The following is a 20,031-nucleotide window of genomic DNA, read 5'->3' on the forward strand; positions in this document are numbered from 1 at the left end:
GCTAGCCTGAGCAGACCGATCCCAGCCAGGTGAGCCCCACAGTCCTGGTGGAGGCCGAGCCATGAGTGGGGGGAAGGGGGGTCTTCACAAGTGAACAGGAGACTCTCAGAAGAGCTGGGCAGAACCCCTGGTGACCAGTGGTCTGCTTAGAGCAGCCTAGAGGCTGGTCTCCACAGCCTCTAGGAGAGCACATACGGTGTCAGAGGGCCCCGTGCAGGCCCCGGGGGCAGAGCACCAGGGCTGCGTGCAGAGAGGGTGGTGTGGCGAGCAGCACTGGGGGTGCCCCCGGGAGGTCTGGCAAGTAGCCACTCAGGCCCACCCTCAGATCGTCTCACATCGTCTCACACTGGGTGAGATGGCCCTGTGGGCAGGAGGCGGGCCAGCCTCTGTCCCCAAATCCTGAATCATGTGGCCAAATTCCCAGATTCCCTTCCCTGGGTATTAACACTCCTGGGTGTCCCATTCTGGCCCTTTTAGGGGAGCACGGGGGAAATCTTTCAGCTTCCACAAGTCCTGTCTCTGCCACGTATGGCCAAACCTTTCCTGCTGGCCCAGGGTCAGGCTGGGGGGAGGCAAGATGACCTTAGCTGCTGGGCTCAAGTCAGGATGCTTGGGAGTGGAAGTGCCCAGGACAGAGGGCTCTGTGTGTGTAGGGGCCACAGAGGAGGCGTCTCTGCCCCATTCCCATCCCAGCCAGTAAGACACCGTGAGGACGTCCATGCAACTTGGAAAGAAACCATTGAAAATGGGTTGGGGGCGATCTGGGGCCCATACTGTGTCCATTTCTACTAGCACACTCTAGGTCCAGGAGGTGCCAGTGCCCCTAAGGAAAGAGCTAGAAAAGGGAGAATCACATCCCAGGCTTCAAGAGAAGGTGGCTGAGTGCTGGAAGGCACTCTGGCACCAGGTGGTAGTTGCCCTGAAATTTAAAGAAGTGCAGAGACCCCAGACAGAGACCGAGGCCTGGTCTCCCCAGGTGGGTGCTCTCTGCCCACCTTCCTCTCCCTCCCCACGTGCCCCCTCTCCTCGTTCTCCTCCCCACTGCCCAGTCTTTCCTACTGCGAGCCATTTAGTGTCTTTCTGCTCTTAGGCTGCCCACTAGCTTTATCCTACACTTCCTTCCCTTCTCCTGCTTCCTCCTCATTACGCTCCACCCACCCACCCATCCATCCTTCTTTCCATCCCCCCCCCCCTCCCGTTCATCCAGCATACCTTTCCTGAACATCTACTGCATGTCTGGCCCTCTTCTGTGTGCAGGAGAACCAAAGTCAGATCAGACCACTCCTCGTCCCCAAAAGCTAATGGTTTGGGGCCACACAGTCCTCAAGTGGGCAATTACAATTTAATACGTCTGATGAGGAGAGGGGCACCTTGGTGGCTCAGTCGGTTGAGCATCTGATTCTTGGTTTCGGCTCAGGTCATGATCATGGTTTGTGGGTTCAAGCCCCATGTCAGGCTCTATGCTGACAGCACGGAGCCTGCTTGGGATTTTCTCTCTCTCTCTCTCTGCCTCTCCCCTGCTTGCTCTCTCTCTTCCTCTCTCAAAAATAAATACATCAACATTTAAAAATATATGTCTGGGGCGCTGGGGTGGCTCAATTGGTTAAGTGTCCAACTTCGGCTCTGGTCATGATCTCGCAGTCCGTGAGCTTGAGCCCTGTGTCGGGCTCTGTGTTGACAGCTCAGAGCCTGGAGGCTATTTAAGATTCTGTGTCTCCCTCTCTCTTTGACCCTCCCCCACTCACGCTCTGTCTCTCTCTCTCTCTCTCTCTCTCTCTCTCTCAAAAATAAACATTAAAAATTTTTTTTTAGGGACACCTGGGTGGCTCAGTCGGTTGAGCATCCGACTTTGGCTCAGGTCGTGATCTCATGGTTTGTGAGTTCGAGCCCCTCATTGGGCTCTGTGCTGACAGCGTGGAGCCTGGAACCTGCTTCAGATTCTGTGTCTCCCTCTCTCTCTGCCCCTCCCCTGCTCACACTCTGTCTTTCTCACTCAAAAATAAACATTAAAAAAAATTAAAAAATATATATGCCTGATGAAGGGAAAGGCATTGTAGGAGTTGGGGAGGGGGGCAGTGGATAGGTAAATCCTCCCAATTGAAGGGGTTTCTGAGCCTCTGAACCATCCCTGAAGGATGAACTGGGCATCCTCAGTGAAAGAATGCAGGGCACTTCAGCAATGAGGGGCGCATGCAGAGGCCCAGAGAGGACAGATGTGGAGGTGGCAGAGTGAGAACAGTCCCTGACCCAGATGAGGAGTAGAGAGGACAAGGGGGTGAATGGTGGGACGGGGGCCAGGGCAAGGGCTTGGGTGTCCCGGGCCGTGTCCACCAGACTTCGAGTCCAGTTTGGTGATGGCCTCCTCCCAGCCAGTGTCCCCCCTTAGTGTCTAGGGCAAACGTGTACATGCACAAGCAGATAGACTGGTGGACACTCCCTCCCCCCCACCAGGATACACGCGAGACACTCACCCAGAGACACGCACATGTTCCCAGATGTGCGCACACGGACACAGACACAGAGAGTCAGCAAGGAGGCGGCCTAGGGACCCAGGAGGGGGGTCCTGCTGTGCCGCAGTGGGGCTCGTCTGCGTGAGATGAAGGAGCGTGAGAGCGGGTCTCAGCAGCAGTGCTTAGCTGGCCTTGAGCCTCACGAAAGGTGGAGTTGGTCTAAATCGGTGTCTCAGACTGGGGCCCAGAGCTTTGCTCCGAGAGGGCTTGTTAGCTCCTCAAGGAAGCAGATTTGCAGTGATTGCAACTGCGCATTTGTACAGAAAGAAATCTCAGTTTTTGTCTGTTTATCAACCCAGACCCCTGTGGGTTGGAGGTTGTCTCCTCAGGGCCTGGAGAGACACTACTCTTTATGGGGTGTGCACCCCAGTCAGGACGGGGGCCTGTGGGCGGACAACGCCGGCGAGAAAGCGTGGTGACTGAGGGCTGGGACCTCTGGGCAGATTCAGGTGCCGGGAAGGAAGTGGTGCGGAGCGAGCCCTGCGAAAGCAACATGCAAATGACCCGTAAACCAGTGTCAGTTTGGGCCCCAACCAGAGGGCCTTCCAGTCCTTTGCTTCTCGGGGACTGCCCAGGCCATTTCTCTTTCCCCAGTCCCCAGGGAGGCCCGGCCTGGACTCACCTTCTGTGAGCAAGTGGTGCCCCAGGCCCTGCGCCTGTCCAGGGAGAGTGATCTAGAATTCCACCCTGGGCCGTGGGCAGGGGTCCTCTGGGGAGCAGGGCCCGGGGCTCTCAGGGAAACTGGGCAACATCTGGCTGGCAGGAGGGTGCGAGGGGCTCCCGGGGCCTCTGGCGCTCTCCACCTACAGTCTCATCCCCAACCTCAAGCTCCTTCCACCCTGACCCTCTCCCAGTCTCTATCTCAGTCTCTCTTCCTCTGCGCCAGCCCAGGATTCTGTGCTCTGCACTGTCCCCAGATCAGTGGTTAAGACCGTGGGCCCCAGAGCCCGAGTACTGGGCTCCAATCCTGCCTCCGCAGTGTACTTGCTACGTGACCTCGGGCAAGTTACTCTACCTCTCTGGGCCTCATCTGTAAGGAAGAAACCCCAAAACCAAGAACAGTTACGGTTCTCCCCCAACTGCTAAGAGGGGTAAACTGGACACGCATGTAGAAGGCTCAGAGCAGTGTCGGCATGCAGCCAGGAAACGTTCGCTCCTGTTACTACGCACTTCACGCTGCTTGCTGGCGTGGCCGCTTGGAGGCGAAAATCCCCTTTTCCAACCGGGGATCCACTGGGGCTCCATGTCACTCGCCCTCTGGCACTCTGCCAGGGCTGCCAGAACAAAGTACCGCAAACCAGGGGGCTTCGGCAGCAGATACTTCCTGTCTCACGGCTCTGGAGGCTGGAAGTCTGAGCTCCAGGTGCCGCAGGGGTGGTTCCCCCTGAGCGGGGGATTCTGGTGGCTGCTGGCAGTCCCCGATGTTCCTTGGCTTGCGGACGCATCACCCCAGCCTCTGCCTCCACGTGCACAGGGTGCTCTCCCTGTGCACGTGTTTGTGTCCAAATTTCCCTTTTGTAAGAACACCAGCCAGATGAGATCAGAGCTCTCTCCAATTACCTCTGTAAAGACCTTATCTCTAAGGTCACATTCTGGCGTACTAGGGGTTAGAACACAAACATAGCTTATACCTCCCAATTTGCATCCTGCTACCTTCCTGTTGGGTGGGTTGGGTAGGACTTGGGATCTCGGGGACCCAGCTGTTCCGTCTTCTCTTTCCCCTCATTTAGCCCCAAGGCCCTGACACGGCTGCAGAAAGGCTGGAGGGGCCACAGGAGGGGCCGCTGTGAGGAGGGGTGGGCACTGTTTAGTGAGCCCCCAGGCAGCCTGTCCGCATCCGGGTGGGAGAGGCAGGCGAGGGGCCAGGATGGAGATCACACTCAAGCGCGTGTGAATGTTCGCGGGCATGAGAAGATGGGGTGAGGGCCGCCCTCTGTCTGGCCGGCGACAGAGCGAGATGCAGACTCTGGAGAAGGAAAACAGCCAGGTGGCTGCCAGGATGTAGAAGTGGCAGGTGGCAAGGAGCTGGAGGCTGCTCGAGGCTGGGATGATATGGGGCCCACCTGGGATCGGGGCCCCCAAGGAGGCCTTCCTGATGACCCTAGAGTGTTTCCCAAACCCGAGATCAGGGACCTGGTGCAAAAGAGTGGGAGGCCCAGGCTCTGCCAGTTACCAGCCACTTCCCCTCAAGAGGTCTCAGCTTCCCTGTCCCAAAGAGTCCCAAACTCCCTGCCCTGGCCCCCGTCGTACCCAGGGGCTCAGGGGCGGGGCTGTGGGGCCCTGGGCAGCCCATCTGTCCACAAATGGACAAGAGCCTTGCACTCCTGGCTGAGCTGGATGCCGGGGGGCTCTAGGACTTTGGGCGCAGCTGACACTGGAACCCGCAGGGCCAGGTGCCCTCGGGTCAGCGAGGCCTGGGCCTGCCCACACCCCAGAACAAGGACGAGAACCTGGACAGCTCAGCCAGCCTAGAAGGGAGGCCAGCAGTCCCAGAGTCCTAGCCGCCCACCCTCTTCCCCCAGCAGGGCCCCCAGGCAAGCTCTCGGAGTCTGCATGTGGAGGGTGGGCTCCCCACCCTGTGGAAGTCTGGGGACCAGACTGCCACCTACTGAGTGGGCACCAGTCAAGCCCACTCCCTCGGCCTCCAGACACAGCCTGTGGGGAAGGCCACTGTGGAATCTTCCCTGGGCCTCTCAGGCAGCTGGGTTCCAAAGGACACAGATGGGATGGTGGCCTGGTGGCCCTTGCTGTTTTGGCTCGGGTCTCCATCTGTACACTGGGAGTGGTGTTGGCAGTACTCAGGGGTTCTGATCCTCATTGGTCCTATGACCCTGTTCGGTGTACCCACTGGGTTACTGTCCCTGGGTCGCACTCTCTCCAGCTTTTAAGAACTAGGCCGATGCCCCAGCCGAGTGGCCCATTCGCCTTGGTTGGGCTAATGATGTTAGAATGGGGTGGGGATGAAGGTACAGGTCTTGCTGTCCCCACCAGGCCCCAGGAGCTGCCAGAGCCAAGGACCACAGAGGAGCCAGAGGAGTGTCGAGCACGGGCTCCACCAGAGGCGGAGGGGAGAGCTCACGGGCAGGCAGGGCGGGAGCTGCTCCAGCCCCCACAGGAGGTGAGAGCTAGCTTGGGGTGCTGGCTGCCCTCCCTCAGATCAAGGTGGGGGCAGGGCTAGAGACGGGGCCTCCCAAGCAGAGGACAAGGCTCTGATCCCACACTGGGCCCTTGTGACCAGGGGTGGGAGTTGCTGAGACCAAGGGCCCCCAGGGAGGTGAAGGTGGGGAGGGGAGGTGCCTAACTTGTTGGAGCCCGTGAGTCAGGATCAGGGTGTTTTCACTGAGGGCCAAGAGCAGAGCCTAGACCCACTCTAGGCTGGAGCCCCAGGCGGCCCTGACCTTGTACTATTGCAGGGTGGCCCTGGGAGGAGCCCAGGCACACAGGGCAGGCTCGCCAATCAATGCAAAGCAAGTGCACCAGGGCTAAGTGCACAGGGACCCCATGCAGGGAGACAGGGGACGATCTGGAGATGTAAAGGGTTTGGAGACCTGGCCTGCCCTCGGGGAGCCCTTGGGCTGAGCAGCGTAGCCCCATAGGGAGCACTGAGGGAGTATCACCCATTCATATTTTTGTATTCAGGGGAATTTGTAGTCACCTGTACGGTGTGGAGAGGCAGAGGCTGTCCTGCTCCCTCCTCCAAGTGCTGTTCTACCTGCCTCTCCCTGCCCGACAGCAAGGCAGAGTCCCAGGCAGGCCCCCGCGAGAACCAGGGTGGGCGATGTCCTGAAGCACCAGATCAGGGTAGGAGCCAGTGACTGACTCCCTCTCAGACTCTCCCCCCATTCCCAGACTTCCCTGAAGGAGGCAGGCTTGGAGCTGGCCCAGAGGCGACCTGGGCTCCAGAAAATCCGGGACCCAGAGCTGGAGGCTCACCAGCCGGCCCCGGAGGTGCCCAGAACCAGGTGCTCAGCATCCCTCCGCCTCTGTGCCTCTGCCAGGCCTGCATGCCCCGGTGGGGGGGGGGGGCACGGTCCCCTGTGCCCAGTCCCCATTGCCACTGACCTGCCCTCCCCGGACTCAGTCAAATCCCTCCCAACCTCGCACTGCCCCCAGGAGGGCCCGGGCCCTACAATGTGCTCACTGTCTTTCTGCCTTCCTCCCCAAGGTGGCAGAGAGGCTTGCTGAGAAGCTGAGGCTGGAAGCAGCTGAGGGCTCTGAGCAGGAGCTGGCGGAAAAGTGAGGACCATGGAGTGAGGGGCACCCGGATCTGAGGGGCTCTGTGGGGAGAAACCACCTTCCTTCACAGAGACCCTCACAGCTCTTCCCCTTCCCGTGAGGATTTGGGGGTAGATGGGAGAGGGCATTTAGGGACATGCTAAGAGAATCCCAGGGAGGACACTGCCAGGCCTGGAACTTGATGTATCTCCCAGTCTGCCTTATTCTCTCGGAGGAACGGAACACGGGGAAGAAGCAGGAGGGGGCATGGCTGGGTGGGCTCTGGAGGCACAGGGATTAGGACCTCTGGGTTCCTGGGCCTGGGGTCATGCATGGAAGGAGAGTGGCCTTCTTATGCTCAAGTCACCTCCACCACTGACCAGCTCAGCGAGTGTGAGCAAGTCTGCCTTCTCTGGGCCTCAGTTTGCTCTTCTGTAAAAGGGGGGATACTGCCTATCGTACCTATCTCAAAGGATGATGTGAGGATTACACGAGACAGTGCGCCTGGCCGGTGGCCCTGAGTTTCCCTATACCTGGGGTCCAGTTAGAGTGAGTCGGTACTAAAGTCATAAAACCATGAAGGTGGGCCCAAGACCACCTGCCTATAGGGCTTTAGTCGCAAAGTCTATTTGTCCGGTATTCTATCAATGAGGCATTATTTGCACTTAATACATTCAGGAGACAAAGTGGGCTGCCAGTGATGGACAATATAGCACGTTCCACGGCCTGGAACAGCTCCTGCTTTAGGCTTAAATACCATTTCACCTTGACGCGGGTTCTCATCTTTATGACCCTGTGTGGAGGAGCTTGATGGGGTGCGGACTTCTATCTTTTGCCTGAGCTTCTCTCTGGGGACCCCTAGAGAATGGGGTCACGTCTGCCAGTGGGACCTGGGAGACTCCAAGAGTTCCGACCCTCAGGCTGAGAACTGTGTCCCCAGGGAGAGGAGCTGATGTAGCTCTGAGCATCGAGGGCTCTAGCACTGGGAGGGCGGGAGCCTCCAGCCATCTCTCAACCCCTGAAGGTGACACCTGGGGACTCCCTAGAGGAACAGGCAGAGTAACCCCTGCCTCCCTGTGTGACCCAGACCGTTTCTCTCTCTGCCTTTGTTTCCCCATCTGCAAGCCAGAGTGGGGGGGAGACAGAAGCCCACAAGGTCCTTCCAGCGTGGGCCTTTGGAGATTCTGAATGGATTCCTCAGCTGGCCTCCCTTTCCCTGGATAGAACCGGAACTACTCCATACCTGGTTACCTGCCCTGCCTCTCTGTCCTCTGTGGGGTCAGCTTCTGCTTCATTTGTCCCCAGGTGTCAGCCATAGCCCAAGAACCATGGAGGAGAGGAGCATCTGAGAAACGTTGGCACTTGGGGCAGTGCCCTAGCTGGAGGAGAAAGGTGTTGTGCCCACTGAGGCCCAGAGCCACCAGGGTCCAGGTTTATAGCCTCACTCTGCTGCACAAGAGACCGAGGTCAGCCCTTTGCCCCCAGTGAGCTGACAGCAGACTGTCAGGCTTCAAGAACCAAGGGTGGGCAAGGACTCCCTGGGGAGAGTGGAGCCTCCCCCCCCCCCCCCCCCGGCTAGGGTTTCTGTCAGGCCTGAGGCAGGGGACCTGTCACAGGTGGCTGCAGTCAGAAGCCTCCCTGTCCCCTGCCTGAAATAGGGCCTGAAATGCCCACGTCAGTACAAGGTTCTTGACTCTTAGTGGATGAGACCACCTGCCCTTTCCCAGGGGGACCCTGTGGCTAGAAGTAGAGCTGGGCAGAGAGTGGCCAGTGGGGTGCTAAGGTCCTTGTGGGGCTTGGTTGGTCCATTCACTGCCCCATCCCAGCAGAATGATGACCACAAACCTTCTGTCTTACTGGTGAAGGCCTTGGGTATTGGGCTTTAGACTTTTCAAAGTGAGTTCTGATACATTTGTGCCTCACATCACTCTATAGTCCCTATTTCACAGGGAACTTGCCCAGACAAGGCAGTAATGTGCCCAAAGTCACACAGCAAAACGGCAGCTAAGCCCCCTGGTCCCTTAACCTGTTCCAGAAAGGTAGTTTCTCATTTCTGAGCTAGATACAATGGCCATCAAAGATGGCCAGAGGCAAGGGTGGCTTAGAGTTGTCCCCCTTGAGGTTATCTGGCCATTTTTCTCCTTCTGAACTTCCCTCCCCACCCTGCTGTGTACTTCCTTCCCCTACAGAGCTCCGCCAGCTGGGCCACGTGCTTCCAGAACCTCCCTCAACTCTGTCACTGAACATTCCCTCCATCTACTGACTTAAGCAGAGTTTGGCAGAGGAGGACCCTGGCAGGATGGAAGGACAGAACAGCTCTCAGATTGTTTCTCCAGCATCGTCTCCTGCAAAATGTTCTCTGCCCTCCCTGCCATTCACACAGCTGCTGTGGGAGCTGCAGAGTTCCCAGCTGATGGGTCCAGCACTGGGTCCTGAGCCCAACAGAGCCAGTGGCCCTGTCCTGATCACTGGACTTGAGACAAAATCGTAGTCTCTCGGGGCTGAAGACTGGACACAGAAAACTTGGGAACTGTTAACTTCCTTGTTTTTCATGGTGTCAAAAGCTGGATTTCAGTGAGGGCAAATGGAGCCGACAGGTCCCAGGACGTGGAATTGGGATGGAGACACTTTAGCTCATCCCAGGAGGTCTCTTGTATGGAGAAGACATAAACTTGACCTTTAGGATGGTCATCTCACGTTGCTCTGTGGCCTGGGCAGCATGGTGAGCTGGTCTTCAGAAGGAAAGGAGTACCTTCCAAGGGCAGCACTTGCCAAGGCCAGTCCCACGCCCCGCTGTCCTTGGGCTCCCCCAGACTCCGAAAATAAATTATTCTCCTTTCTGCTCACATGAGATGAGTGGTTTGGGACCCCTGCCAGGGCGCATCCCCAGTGCGCTCCAAACCAGGGCGCTGCCCTCCCCGGAGGGCCCTCCCTTCAGGCCGGGCACCCACCCTCCGGCCGCTCACTCCCTCAGGCCGGCTCTTGTTTGCTTCCTGGCACAGATGGCGTCCCCCCCACCCCCCCTCCAGAGAGACGGTACCTCTCTGCCTCCAAGCGCAGCAAGGTCCCCACTCGTCCCGGTCCTGCTTTTCTGGTCGGTTCCTTCTTCCTTTCCCTCCAGTGGTGATTCCGATCTCTCAGAAGCCGCAAGCCACCAACTCCCCTTTTCAGGGCGGAGACTCCCAGGAGAAGGTGCAGGAGGCGTCCGGGCTTCCCTCCCGCGCCCCGCCCCCTCCCCCCATTGGCTATACGGAGGGCACGTGGCCAGTCCTGGCCAATGAGGTGGGGGGAGGTTGCGGCGTGGCGCGGAGCCGGGAAGGCTGGTCCAGGAGAATCTTGGAGCCTCTTAGGACTGTCAGGTGACTCCCGACTGCACAACAAGGGGGACATGGGCGGAACGGAGACTTGGGACGACCAGACACCCCCTCCAACTTCTGCTTCCTTCTGTCACCGGGCTGGGTCGCCCCTGCCCCTCACTGAAGGGAGGCACATGCAGGAGAGTTTAGGGCAGCTGATTGGAGTCCATTCCCAGCCCTACCATTCACTAGATATGTGACCTCCAGCACATTTCTGCTTTTCAGTTTTTGCATCTGTAAAATGAACGAAGTTACTGCCTCATAGGGGAGTGGGTGGAGTGGAAATAAGCGTGTATAGAATGCTTAGTACTTGCTGGGAGGGCAGACTCTGGACTCTGTAGCTACCGAATTAGAACCCCTACAGCTCTTCTCACTAGCTATAAGAAATCCGGCTAGTTACTCAACTTCTCTGTTCCTCGGTTTCCTCATCTGTAAAATGGGAATCATAGTCCCATCTCATATGTGTAGAGAATCCAAGGAATTAACACAGAGAACTTAAAACAGCACCTGGCCCACACCAGTATTCAGAAATCGATAGTTTCATAGCTAAGTGCTGTCAGGTCTCCTGGAGCACACGTGCAGTTCCTCTGGGGTACAAACCTAGGAGAATTGCATGTGCCACTTGGTAATGCCCAAGTGTTTTCCAAAGTGGTTAGACTAATTTACATTCCCCTAGCAGTCTCCACGAGTTCCCATTGCTCCCCATCCTTGCCGAGACCTGGTATTGTAAGACCAAAGTGTGTGCCAATCTGATGGTGTGGAATGGTTTTCTGTGCATTTCCCTGGCCCCAGCGAGTTCCAGCCATTCGTATTTCCTCTTCTGCAAAACAGCTGTTCATGACTTGGCCCCCTCTTTCAACCCCCCCCCCCTTTTGCTTTTAACAATAAGCATTAACACACACACACACACACACACACACACACACACACTGGCTGTTAGTTTTATGTTGCAAGTATCATCTATTTTTTTTTAAGTTTATTTATTTATTTAGAGAGAGAGAGCACAAGCAGGGGAGGGGCGGAGAGAGAGGGAGAGAGAAACCAAAGCAGGCTCCGTGCCATCAGTGCAGAGTCCAACACTGGACTAAGTCAAGAGTTAGATGCATAACCAATTGAGCCATCCAGGGGACTCTCCCAGTGTGTCTTTCTAAATACCAGTATCTTCTTTTTTTTTTTTTTTCCTGTTCATTTATTTTGAGTGAGAGAATGTGAGAACATGAGCGGGGGAGGGGCAGAGAGAGAGAGAGAGAGAGAGAGAATCCCAAGCAGGCTCCAAGCTGTCAGCACACAGCCCAATGCAGGGCTCGATCTCACCAACCCGTGTGATCATGACCTGAGCCGAAATCAAGAGTCCAAAGCTTAACCAACTGAGCCACCCAGGTGCCCCCAAAACCTGTATCTACCTATTTTGAGGGGGAAGGGGCAGACAGGGGGAGAGAGAATCCCAAGCAGGCTTCACACTGTCAGCACACAGCCGGATGTGGGGCTCAAACTCACGAACCTGTGAGATGATGACCTGAGCTGAAATCGAGTCAGATGCTTAACTGACTGAGCCACCCAGGTATCCCAAAATACCAGGATCTTTTGATAAACTCTTTTGGAGGGTCTAGTTGGAGAAATCCTTCCCTTTCTCGAGGTCTTGGAAGATATTCTCCTATAGGTCTTGTTAAACTGAAACGGGAAGGAATTGCAGCGGCCTGGTGCCTTGTTCTTCCTAGATTCTCCACATCCGTCAGGAGCTTTTCTCCTCGCACCAACCCCTGCAGTCACGATGCACCGTTTCCGCCTCAGAGGTCTCTAGACCCTGCTTCTCCTCACCTCCCAACACCCTCATGGGCCTCCTGCTGCGTCACAGGAAGCTGTGAGGTGTGATACCAACTACCGGTTACCAGTTATTAAAGTACTAAGGGCTAGCGGTGCCTGGCTGGCTTTGTCAGTGGAGCATGTGACTCTTCATCTCCGGATTGGGGGGTTTGAGCCCCACGTTGGGTGTAGAGAATACTTGAAAAAATTACTAAAGGACTGGTCATTTCTTTCAAAAGGTGTTTAGAGACCAGTGAGAGACTCAAGCCTGTCCCAAGGTCACTCTCGTTTGCTAGCACTTCAGAATGGCAAAGGGGTCTGCATTTGCCTGCCTCAGAGGACTGCACAGACTGGGGAGGGGCGTTGTTGTGGAGGAGGGCAATTACAAATCCCCAGTGCTTTTCCTCTCTGCCCACTTCTCTTGGTTTCACCAAAACTGGGTTGTAGCCATAGGATGTGCATCACGGTGGAAAGAAGTCTGGGCACTCTGGGTCCAGGCCCGAGTTCCAGCGGTGGCATCCCAGAGGTCTAATGTCCAGAATGTCTCCTGACTCTAGATCACACTTCCAGAAAAGCCTCTTTTTAAGCCTAGGTCCTGGTTAAAACGTGTCAGCAGTGCCCTGATGCTCAAAGGATGGCACCCAAATCCCTTAGCCTGGGATCCATCCTGGACCCAGCCATTCTTTTCCCCAATTCCTCACCCCTCCAACTCCAGGTCCTGGCCACAATTCCCCAAGGGCAGGTCCTCTGAGGCCACCAAGTTTCCATAGATCAGTTTCTCTGCCGAGAATGCTTCTCCTCACATCTCCAGTTGGCAACCTCACTCTTCCAGCTGAAAGATCGCCACCTCTGGGAGGCTTTCCAGAGATGCCCCAGTGAGCTGCCCCAGCATCCATCTGCCATCAATGGCCTACTGTCCCAGTCACATTGCATTTCAATTTTTGATTGGATAATTGTGTGTGCCTCCCCAACAAGACCGTGAGCTCCATAAGCACGGGGACCATACTTACTCGGCAGGAGCTCAAAAAAAGCCTTGCTAAATGGAGGCAGTCCCCTGGCCCTGTGCCTGCCAGGACACTGATGCGGAACCACTGGAGATGGTCCTGGTGGTCAGGCAATACCTAGGGTTTCCTGCCAAGCCAGAAACAGGCTGAGAGTGAGCACTCTGGAGAATGGATAAGCAGTAAAGGGCAGAAGGTTCAGGAAAACCCAGGGATCCAGAGGAGCGGGTCCTTTCTACTCTCAATGCTCTCACCGCTCCCTCATCCCGATCACTGCCCACTGGGAGGGTCACTGAAAGCATCCGAGAGACCTGCTTGTGTGAAGAGGTAGAGGTTTATTGAAATATAAACATTCGAGAACATGTAAGATAGAAAATAACCACAACATATACAGACACTTGCTGCAAGAGGACGTCTGAGGTATTTATCCACTGCCTAGGCTACCCATGTGCTAGCACATTTTCCTGGTCAGAGTACACAGATGGGGAGGGGAGGGAGGGGTGGGGACGAAGCGGCCCCGGCCCACCGCCTGCCCTGTGGCCTTCAGGACTGCACCTTCAGGGAAAGCTTCTCTTGCCCAGGGCCCCGCTCCTGGGGCACCTGCTGGCATCCCCGACTCTTGGGCTTCCGGGCTGAGACCCTGCTGTTGTCCTCCAGGGCAGCAAGGGTTTGCTGAGAGGGCAAAGCTGGCTGGGCAAGCTGCCTAGGGAAGGGGAGAGGATCCAATGACCAGAAAGCCACAGTGCACTGTCCCTGTGTCCTCCGGCTAGAAGAGTCCATCCTTCGTGACCAAACCCCTGAGAAAGACACACTGGCCAAACATTGCGACACTTTCAAGTGGGCCCAGCGCCAGCCAACCGGGCCCTTCCTGGCACCGGATCCCAGACACTCTTCTCTGCCCACCGCCTGCGCTTACCTGGTGGGTAAGGCGGGAAGGCTCCTGAGGCCAGAAGAGGGTCAGACCCCGCTGGGTGGGGGTGTGTGTGTGTGTGTGTGTGTGTGTGTGAGCAAGTGTGTGGAAGGCTGGGGAGGGAGTGAGAAGATGCGTCCGGCAGAGTGCAGCTTACCAGGCTGAGGGAGCTGTTTTGTGCTCCAGCTTTTGATTTCCCTTTCCTTTCACAGACAGGGCCAAATGCTAGCCGTGTGACAGCTTGTGCCAGCGTGGCCTGTCACCACCACAGCCCGATGACGTCACAGTGAGCGGTGTTCTGTGAGCTCTGCAGGGCGGACTCAACCAGAGATGAGCCTGGTGTGACAATCACCCCATCTTCCCAACACGGGAGCGGCCTGCTCCAGCCCAGGGGCCCAAGGGAGGACGGAGCTCACGGCATCCCCTTATCCCTGGGACGGCTCTACAAGGCCTCTATAAGGCCCAGGGCCTCCCCGGCCTGCCCCTGCCCTGAGGTGGCAATGCTGAGTGAAGGGGAGCCATTCTGTCCCCACCCTGGGGAGCTGGGGGTAGGGGTGTGGGACCAGCCCTGCTCTGGCAGCAAATGGGTCAGGAACCATCTTCAGAACCGTGTGGTTTCTGGACCTGACCTGCATGAGCAAGGGCCTCTTGCTTCACCGCCTCCCCGGCCACCGTGATCCCTGAGTCATCTGCCCTGCCTGCCTCCCCGCCTCGTCACTGGGGTCTTAGCGAAGGGCCGGAGGGGCTGGGGTACCAAAGGTTTGCTCGGCTTTAGGGGTGATCTGCTTTCATTTCTTTGGTGCTACAATAACAACAATAAAAATTAAAAACAAAAAAGTCAGCAAAACACATATAAAAAAGATATCAGAGATGCAAATACTTCCTGAAGAATCAAACATCAACAATTACAAATCTGAGGTATTTCAATGAACCTGACATCAGCAGGTTTGGGGATGTTGGGGCTGAGGTGACCCCATGAGAAGGGAGGGCCCGAGGGACAAGTGGGCTGTTCCTGGGAGAGGTGGCCAAAAGGGCGAGTGAGAGCGTGAGGTCTGGGAGGGCCAGAAAAGGGTCAGTGTGAAAGCGGGTGCCAGGGCCTGCCTGGGCAGCCCCCTGAGGCTCTGCCTCTCCCTCAGCAGGTACCCAGTAAGCTCTGGGGCCTGAGGACTGCCCTCATGTGCCCTTTCTTGGGACCATTAAAAGAGGGACATGGGGCCCTGAGGATAGCTTCGAGACTTGAATATGAGGGACCCACACCCCTGGAACCAAACATGGTAGGTGAGGTGGGCAGGAGGGCCCCATCCCATGCTCAGCGGAGAAAGGCCATGAAGGCATTGTCTTGGCCCCTAGCAGCCCCAACATGGGAGTTAAAGACTGAAGGGCTGAGCAGGGGAAGAGGCCAGTGACCCCAGGGTCACGGCAGAAAGCAGGGGAAGGGAAATAAATTAAGGGGAAGGGCTCTGGAGGGCCTCCAGCCCTGTGCCGGCTTACAGATTGTCGATACACTGTGCCCGGGACGGGAGGTGGCCTGGGAACCCCGGAGGAAGCTGGCTGCCCACAGACCCCGCCCAGTTCTCCAGCACAATCCCTGATTGGACAACGCTGCCCTGTCCTGCCCCTGCAGCCTCTCCCTGTCCCCAGAGTACAGCAGGACCCGGACGGAGCCCGGACAGACGGACATGTCCAAACTCTCAACATCTGGCCACATGGTGTTTGACGTGGGCTCCGTGAGATGAGGTAAATTCTGTGCATCAACCTCCTTCACTCTCGACAGGAGAGTGGGGCACGGGGAGCTGGGTCCTGCCCCTCAGAGGGACCAGCTGGTGGAGGGCTCGGCGCTGGGGGTGCCCCGGGACGAGGTAGGACTGGCTGAGCAGTGAGAGCTGCCGCTGCCGCTGCCGCCCATGCTCTGGGCGGCAGACCCTGCGATGAGGTGGACCACGGGCTTCTGGGCAAACAGCACACCTGCGGGGGAAGGGGGGAACGAGCGTGAGCAAAGAGTCTCGGGCAGCTGCACTCTGTTCCCGCTACGGGTGCCTAGCCCTGTATAAGGCTCCGTTCCAGACACCATGCTGGCCGCTGACCAGAGTCCTGAATACCATCCGGCCTCAGGTGCTGACAGGCTGGCCAGGGGGCAGAAACGTAAACCATGATTTTTGAGGAGATGTAACCAGTGCTCTGCGAGCACTGCTCCCTCCTCTGGGGGCTTGTGGGAACAAAGAGAAGGTGATGGAAGGCAGGGGCAAGCTGGTCAGGAAAGGCTCGGGGGGAGAGCATGCCTGGGCTATAAGAAAGAGCGGCCAAAGGAAGAGCCAGAGCAGGGAGGTGGCAATGTGTTGGAGGCTGGCATGGCAGGTGAGGCTGGACAGATGGGAAGATGAGGGAAGGGAGGCCCGTGTGCCTCTTAGGAGGCAGGTTTTACCCTGCGTGGGTCGTGAAGGCCCTGGAGCTTTTAGGAAGGGGAGGGACACGATAAGATATGGGTTTTAAAATGCTCTCCATGGGGCTGGGAGGAACAGGGGCGACAGAGGCCCACAAGGAAAGAGGCCCAAACCAGGGCAGCGGGGCTGTGGGGTGGCAGAAAAGGGGAGAGAGCAGAGGAGAGAGGTCTGTCAGCTCTGGTGGTGAGGACAGAGGTGAGGGGCTCTTGGGAACGACTTCCCAGTTCCTGGCCTGTGAGACGTGCACGCCCACCAAGAAAGGGCACAGGTGGGACAAGGGCGATGCAGGTGAGGTCTGGGGTGCCTTCACCTCCCTTCTGACTGCTCCCCATGTTGTGAGGACGCGTTATCTCCCACTTTCCAGACACTGATCTCGTCCTTCCCTGCTTTCTCCATGGACCCACCCCCAGCCCCCAATCCTCTTAGACCATCAAGCACCACCAGATGGCAAAGGGCACCTAGGCCCTGCCTGTTGTCTCGCCTGGGCTCGAGAGGCCCCCTGTGTCAGGCTGAGACTTCTCAATGTGGCCTCCAAAGCACCAGTCATGTGGTGACCGGCAAGGTGATGTGGCATCGCTGCTTCTCTGTAGGCTGCTTCCAGGAACTCCGTCCCTTCCCTTGCTGCAACCCTGATGCTGGCAGCTGGTGGCCGGCAGAGCCAGAGCGTGAGGCCCGCAGGGTGGCGCCGCCAGAACAGGAGCACCAGTTTGATGGAAGGTGTACCTTTAAAGCCCCTCCTCTGGACCCCTCGGGCTCTCTCGCCCCCACTCAGCAAGCCGTGCTTACTAGCAAGACTTGGTGGGGCTTGTTCCCAAACTCACCCCTAAACCAAAGAAATGGGAGCGGGAAAAGGACTGGTTTCCAGCAATTGAAAAGACTTGGTAGAGATGCTAACCCAACCAGCCAACAAACTACTGCCCAAGTAGACTGAGAGCAATAACTTTAAAGGACTGGGTGGAATCGTAAAAACAGGCGGATTTCTGCTGCACTCAGATTCCTTTGCCTGCGTGTCACTCCTTGGTCCATTTTATTTATTTTTTTTTTCAACGTTTTTTTATTTTTTTTATTTTTTTTATTTTTGGGACAGAGAGAGACAGAGCATGAACGGGGGAGGGCCAGAGAGAGAGGGAGACACAGAATCGGAAACAGGCTCCAGGCTCCGAGCCATCAGCCCAGAGCCTGACGCGGGGCTCGAACTCAAGGACCGCGAGATCGTGACCTGGCTGAAGTCGGACGCTTAACCGACTGCGCCACCCAGGCGCCCCTCCTTGGTCCATTTTAAAGAAAGGGAATGACGGGCAATGTCTAGGGAGAGTGGAGCTGAACCATTCCAAGGAGCCCTGTGCGCCACAGGTCCATGATGGCAAACACGATGTTTAAGGCATGGTCATGGACGGGATTATGATGCTTCGCGCTTAAGTGATGGGTGCAATTAGCGACTCAACTGTTGGTCCAAAAGGGTTAGATGAAGGGTCTCCACCATTCTGTTGAAGGTGGGGGGGGAATCCGTCATCCTGTTGGCAATCCTCAGCCTCTCCCAGTCTGGAAAAACCACTTAACCTTTGGAACCTCGAGACTACATACAAGAGAGCCACCCCTGGGAAGCTGTTCAGATGGGAGGGTGACAGGAGGGGCCCTGGCTGTGGGCCTCCCTCGGGGCTCCCAGAGCCTCACCTGCGTAGGTGGTGCCATCGATGTCCACGGACATGTTGATGCTCCCAATGCTGCCTGTGGCCAGGTTCAGCGCTGCGGCCGAGGCCTCTGTTCTGTCTTCTGCTAGGGACAAGGGAGACAGCGGGCCTGATTAGGACTTCCAACACTGCAGTGTCCTCTCCGAGGCTCTCCCACTCTCCCGGACTGACCAGAGCAGGTGAGGCCTCCCACTGTTCTAGAAAGTATCTGGATAACCTTCCCCTGAGCGTAAGGTCAGGCAGCAGGAGAACCCAGGCTTCCCAAGGTCCTATCGCTGGCTTTCTCTGTTCCCTGCTTAGCCACTCACTTCCCCCATTCCCTCTGTGATCCACGAAAGGGATCACAGGCTGCAAAGACTGACCTTGGCTCACAGCTGTGCACCGCCACTTTCAGTGTTTCAGCAAATGCTAACTAAGCATCCACTATCCATCAGGCTGGGGAACCAGAGACCAGCAAGCTCCAGTCCCTGCCTCTGAGGACTTGCCCTTAACCGGGCTGGGTGGTCCTCAGGTAGAGGGTCTACCTGCACAGCATGTGGCCCGGCACCTGGCACCCATCTCCACCTGACCACCTGGGGTCTGTAGAGAACTGTAGGCTCTGGCTCTGCCTGGTTCACCCTACACTCTGCCCTTTCATCACGCAACCAAGTACTTCTTCCGGGTGAGCTGCTTTACTATTAGTGTCTGGCTTGTGCAGGTAACAGAGCAGAGCCCTGCCGTCTGGGCTGTCGCCCCCAGCGTCCTGCTCCTCACCTGGGGACAGTGGGGCAGGGAGTGCTGCCCTCGAATGCACACAGCTCCCTTCACACCTGACTTCCCACCACATGCTGGCTGAAGTTTGTTCTGAGACAGAATCGGGGCAAGAATGGCCAAGAAAATGTGGGGGGTGGGGGGAGAGGAAAGGGGCATGGAGTGTGTGATTCAGGAGTCCAGAAGGTAGGGCACCTGAAAAATGAGGAAGGGAAGGGAAAGATGTCAATTATGCTGCCAAACTGGTATTTCCTCTTTCCTCTGCAAGGGTCACAGGCAGCCTGGCCCCTCCCGGAGGCTCCTGGAGGCTCAGAATGGAGATGCCATCTTCCGCCCAGATCTACATCCGGGGAGGTACCAGGGTGAAGGCTGAGCCCTTTAATTTAGACAGATCAAAAGGCTGGTGAGGAAGAGAAACATAGCAGCTGTGTCCGAAGGTCTCTGGCTCCTCCCCCTTGAACAAATGCTTTTCTTTCCTGACAGAGAACAGGGCACTGCCTGCGGCAGTTTTTAGTCAGCTTGGTGAAGGTAAAGCCCCATGTGGCTTTCTGGCCTTGAGACCCTTCCGGGTACCCGGAGGGCAGAACCCGGAGGGGCCCCCACCCCAGTCCTGGGGCGTGGTGGGCCCGAGTGGAGCCGGGAGGAGGGCCCTCAGCAGGAGGGCAGGGAGTGGAGAGTGGAGTCGGAGGAGGCGCTCACCCCTGCCGTTGATCCTGATCTTCATGGGCAGCTGGCGTGCCATGCTCAACAGGCTGCGCTGGAAGGCCTGCTGCACCAGGCGCTGCTCCTCCTCCGACAGCCGGGAGGCCTTCTTCTCCGGGGGCTCCCCTGACTCCAGCCGCTCCCGCAGCTGCTCCAGCGCGGCCGTCCGGGGCCCGGCCTGCTGGCCTGCCAAGGTCACGGGCACAGCCAGGCGGTTTGGCACAGGCACCGTCGTCACTGGGACTCCATCACCTGGCAAAGGCACCAGAGCTACACAGACCTCGCACCTGACGACGGGCTCTCCCACTCCCTCCCTGCCCCCCTCCTCCCCCCCCCCCCACCCCCCCCCGGCCCCTGCAGACCTTTCCTGAGAGTGGTTGCTGGGGATATCCGAGGGCTGCTGGCATTGGCGCCACTGCTGGAGCCCAGCCCGAGGATGGGGAAGCGGATCTTGGGTGGGGAGAGCAGGGCGGGGGCCCCGGCGGTGGCAGCAGTGGCAGCAGCAGGCGAGTAGCCAAAGAGGGAGGAGCTGTAGCTGGGCCGCCGGCCCTCCCGCCGGTTGCCGTCGATGGCTGCCTGGAGCTCGGCCGGGGAGCTCAAGGCTTTTTTCTCACACTCGTAGGCATAGAGATACTTCATGTACCTGGAGGAG

The 20,031-nt window shown here is 57.4% G+C and overlaps 1 protein-coding gene across 4 annotated transcripts in view; it reads right to left on the reverse strand.

The window, feature by feature from the left end:
• Positions 1–13,200: 13,200 nt before the first annotated feature.
• ARID3B (AT-rich interaction domain 3B) overlaps positions 13,201–20,031 on the reverse strand; it is a 57,767-nt gene continuing 50,936 nt past the window's right edge. Inside the window, exons 6-9 of one of the 4 annotated variants that reach the window (XM_030317698.1) lie at positions 19,742–20,022; positions 19,377–19,649; positions 17,911–18,012; positions 13,201–15,760 (exon numbers count right to left, since the gene is read on the reverse strand). In XM_030317698.1, coding sequence (XP_030173558.1) covers positions 15,603–15,760; positions 17,911–18,012; positions 19,377–19,649; positions 19,742–20,022 — 814 coding nt within the window. In that variant the 3' untranslated portion in view covers positions 13,201–15,602. The remainder of the gene's footprint in view (positions 15,761–17,910; positions 18,013–19,376; positions 19,650–19,741; positions 20,023–20,031) is intronic. The other 3 variants (XM_030317701.1, XM_030317700.1, XM_030317699.1) reach the window with 3 other exon arrangements.

This window comes from Lynx canadensis, chromosome B3 (genome assembly GCF_007474595.2).
Source record: "Lynx canadensis isolate LIC74 chromosome B3, mLynCan4.pri.v2, whole genome shotgun sequence".
Classification (NCBI taxonomy): Eukaryota; Metazoa; Chordata; class Mammalia; order Carnivora; family Felidae; genus Lynx; species Lynx canadensis.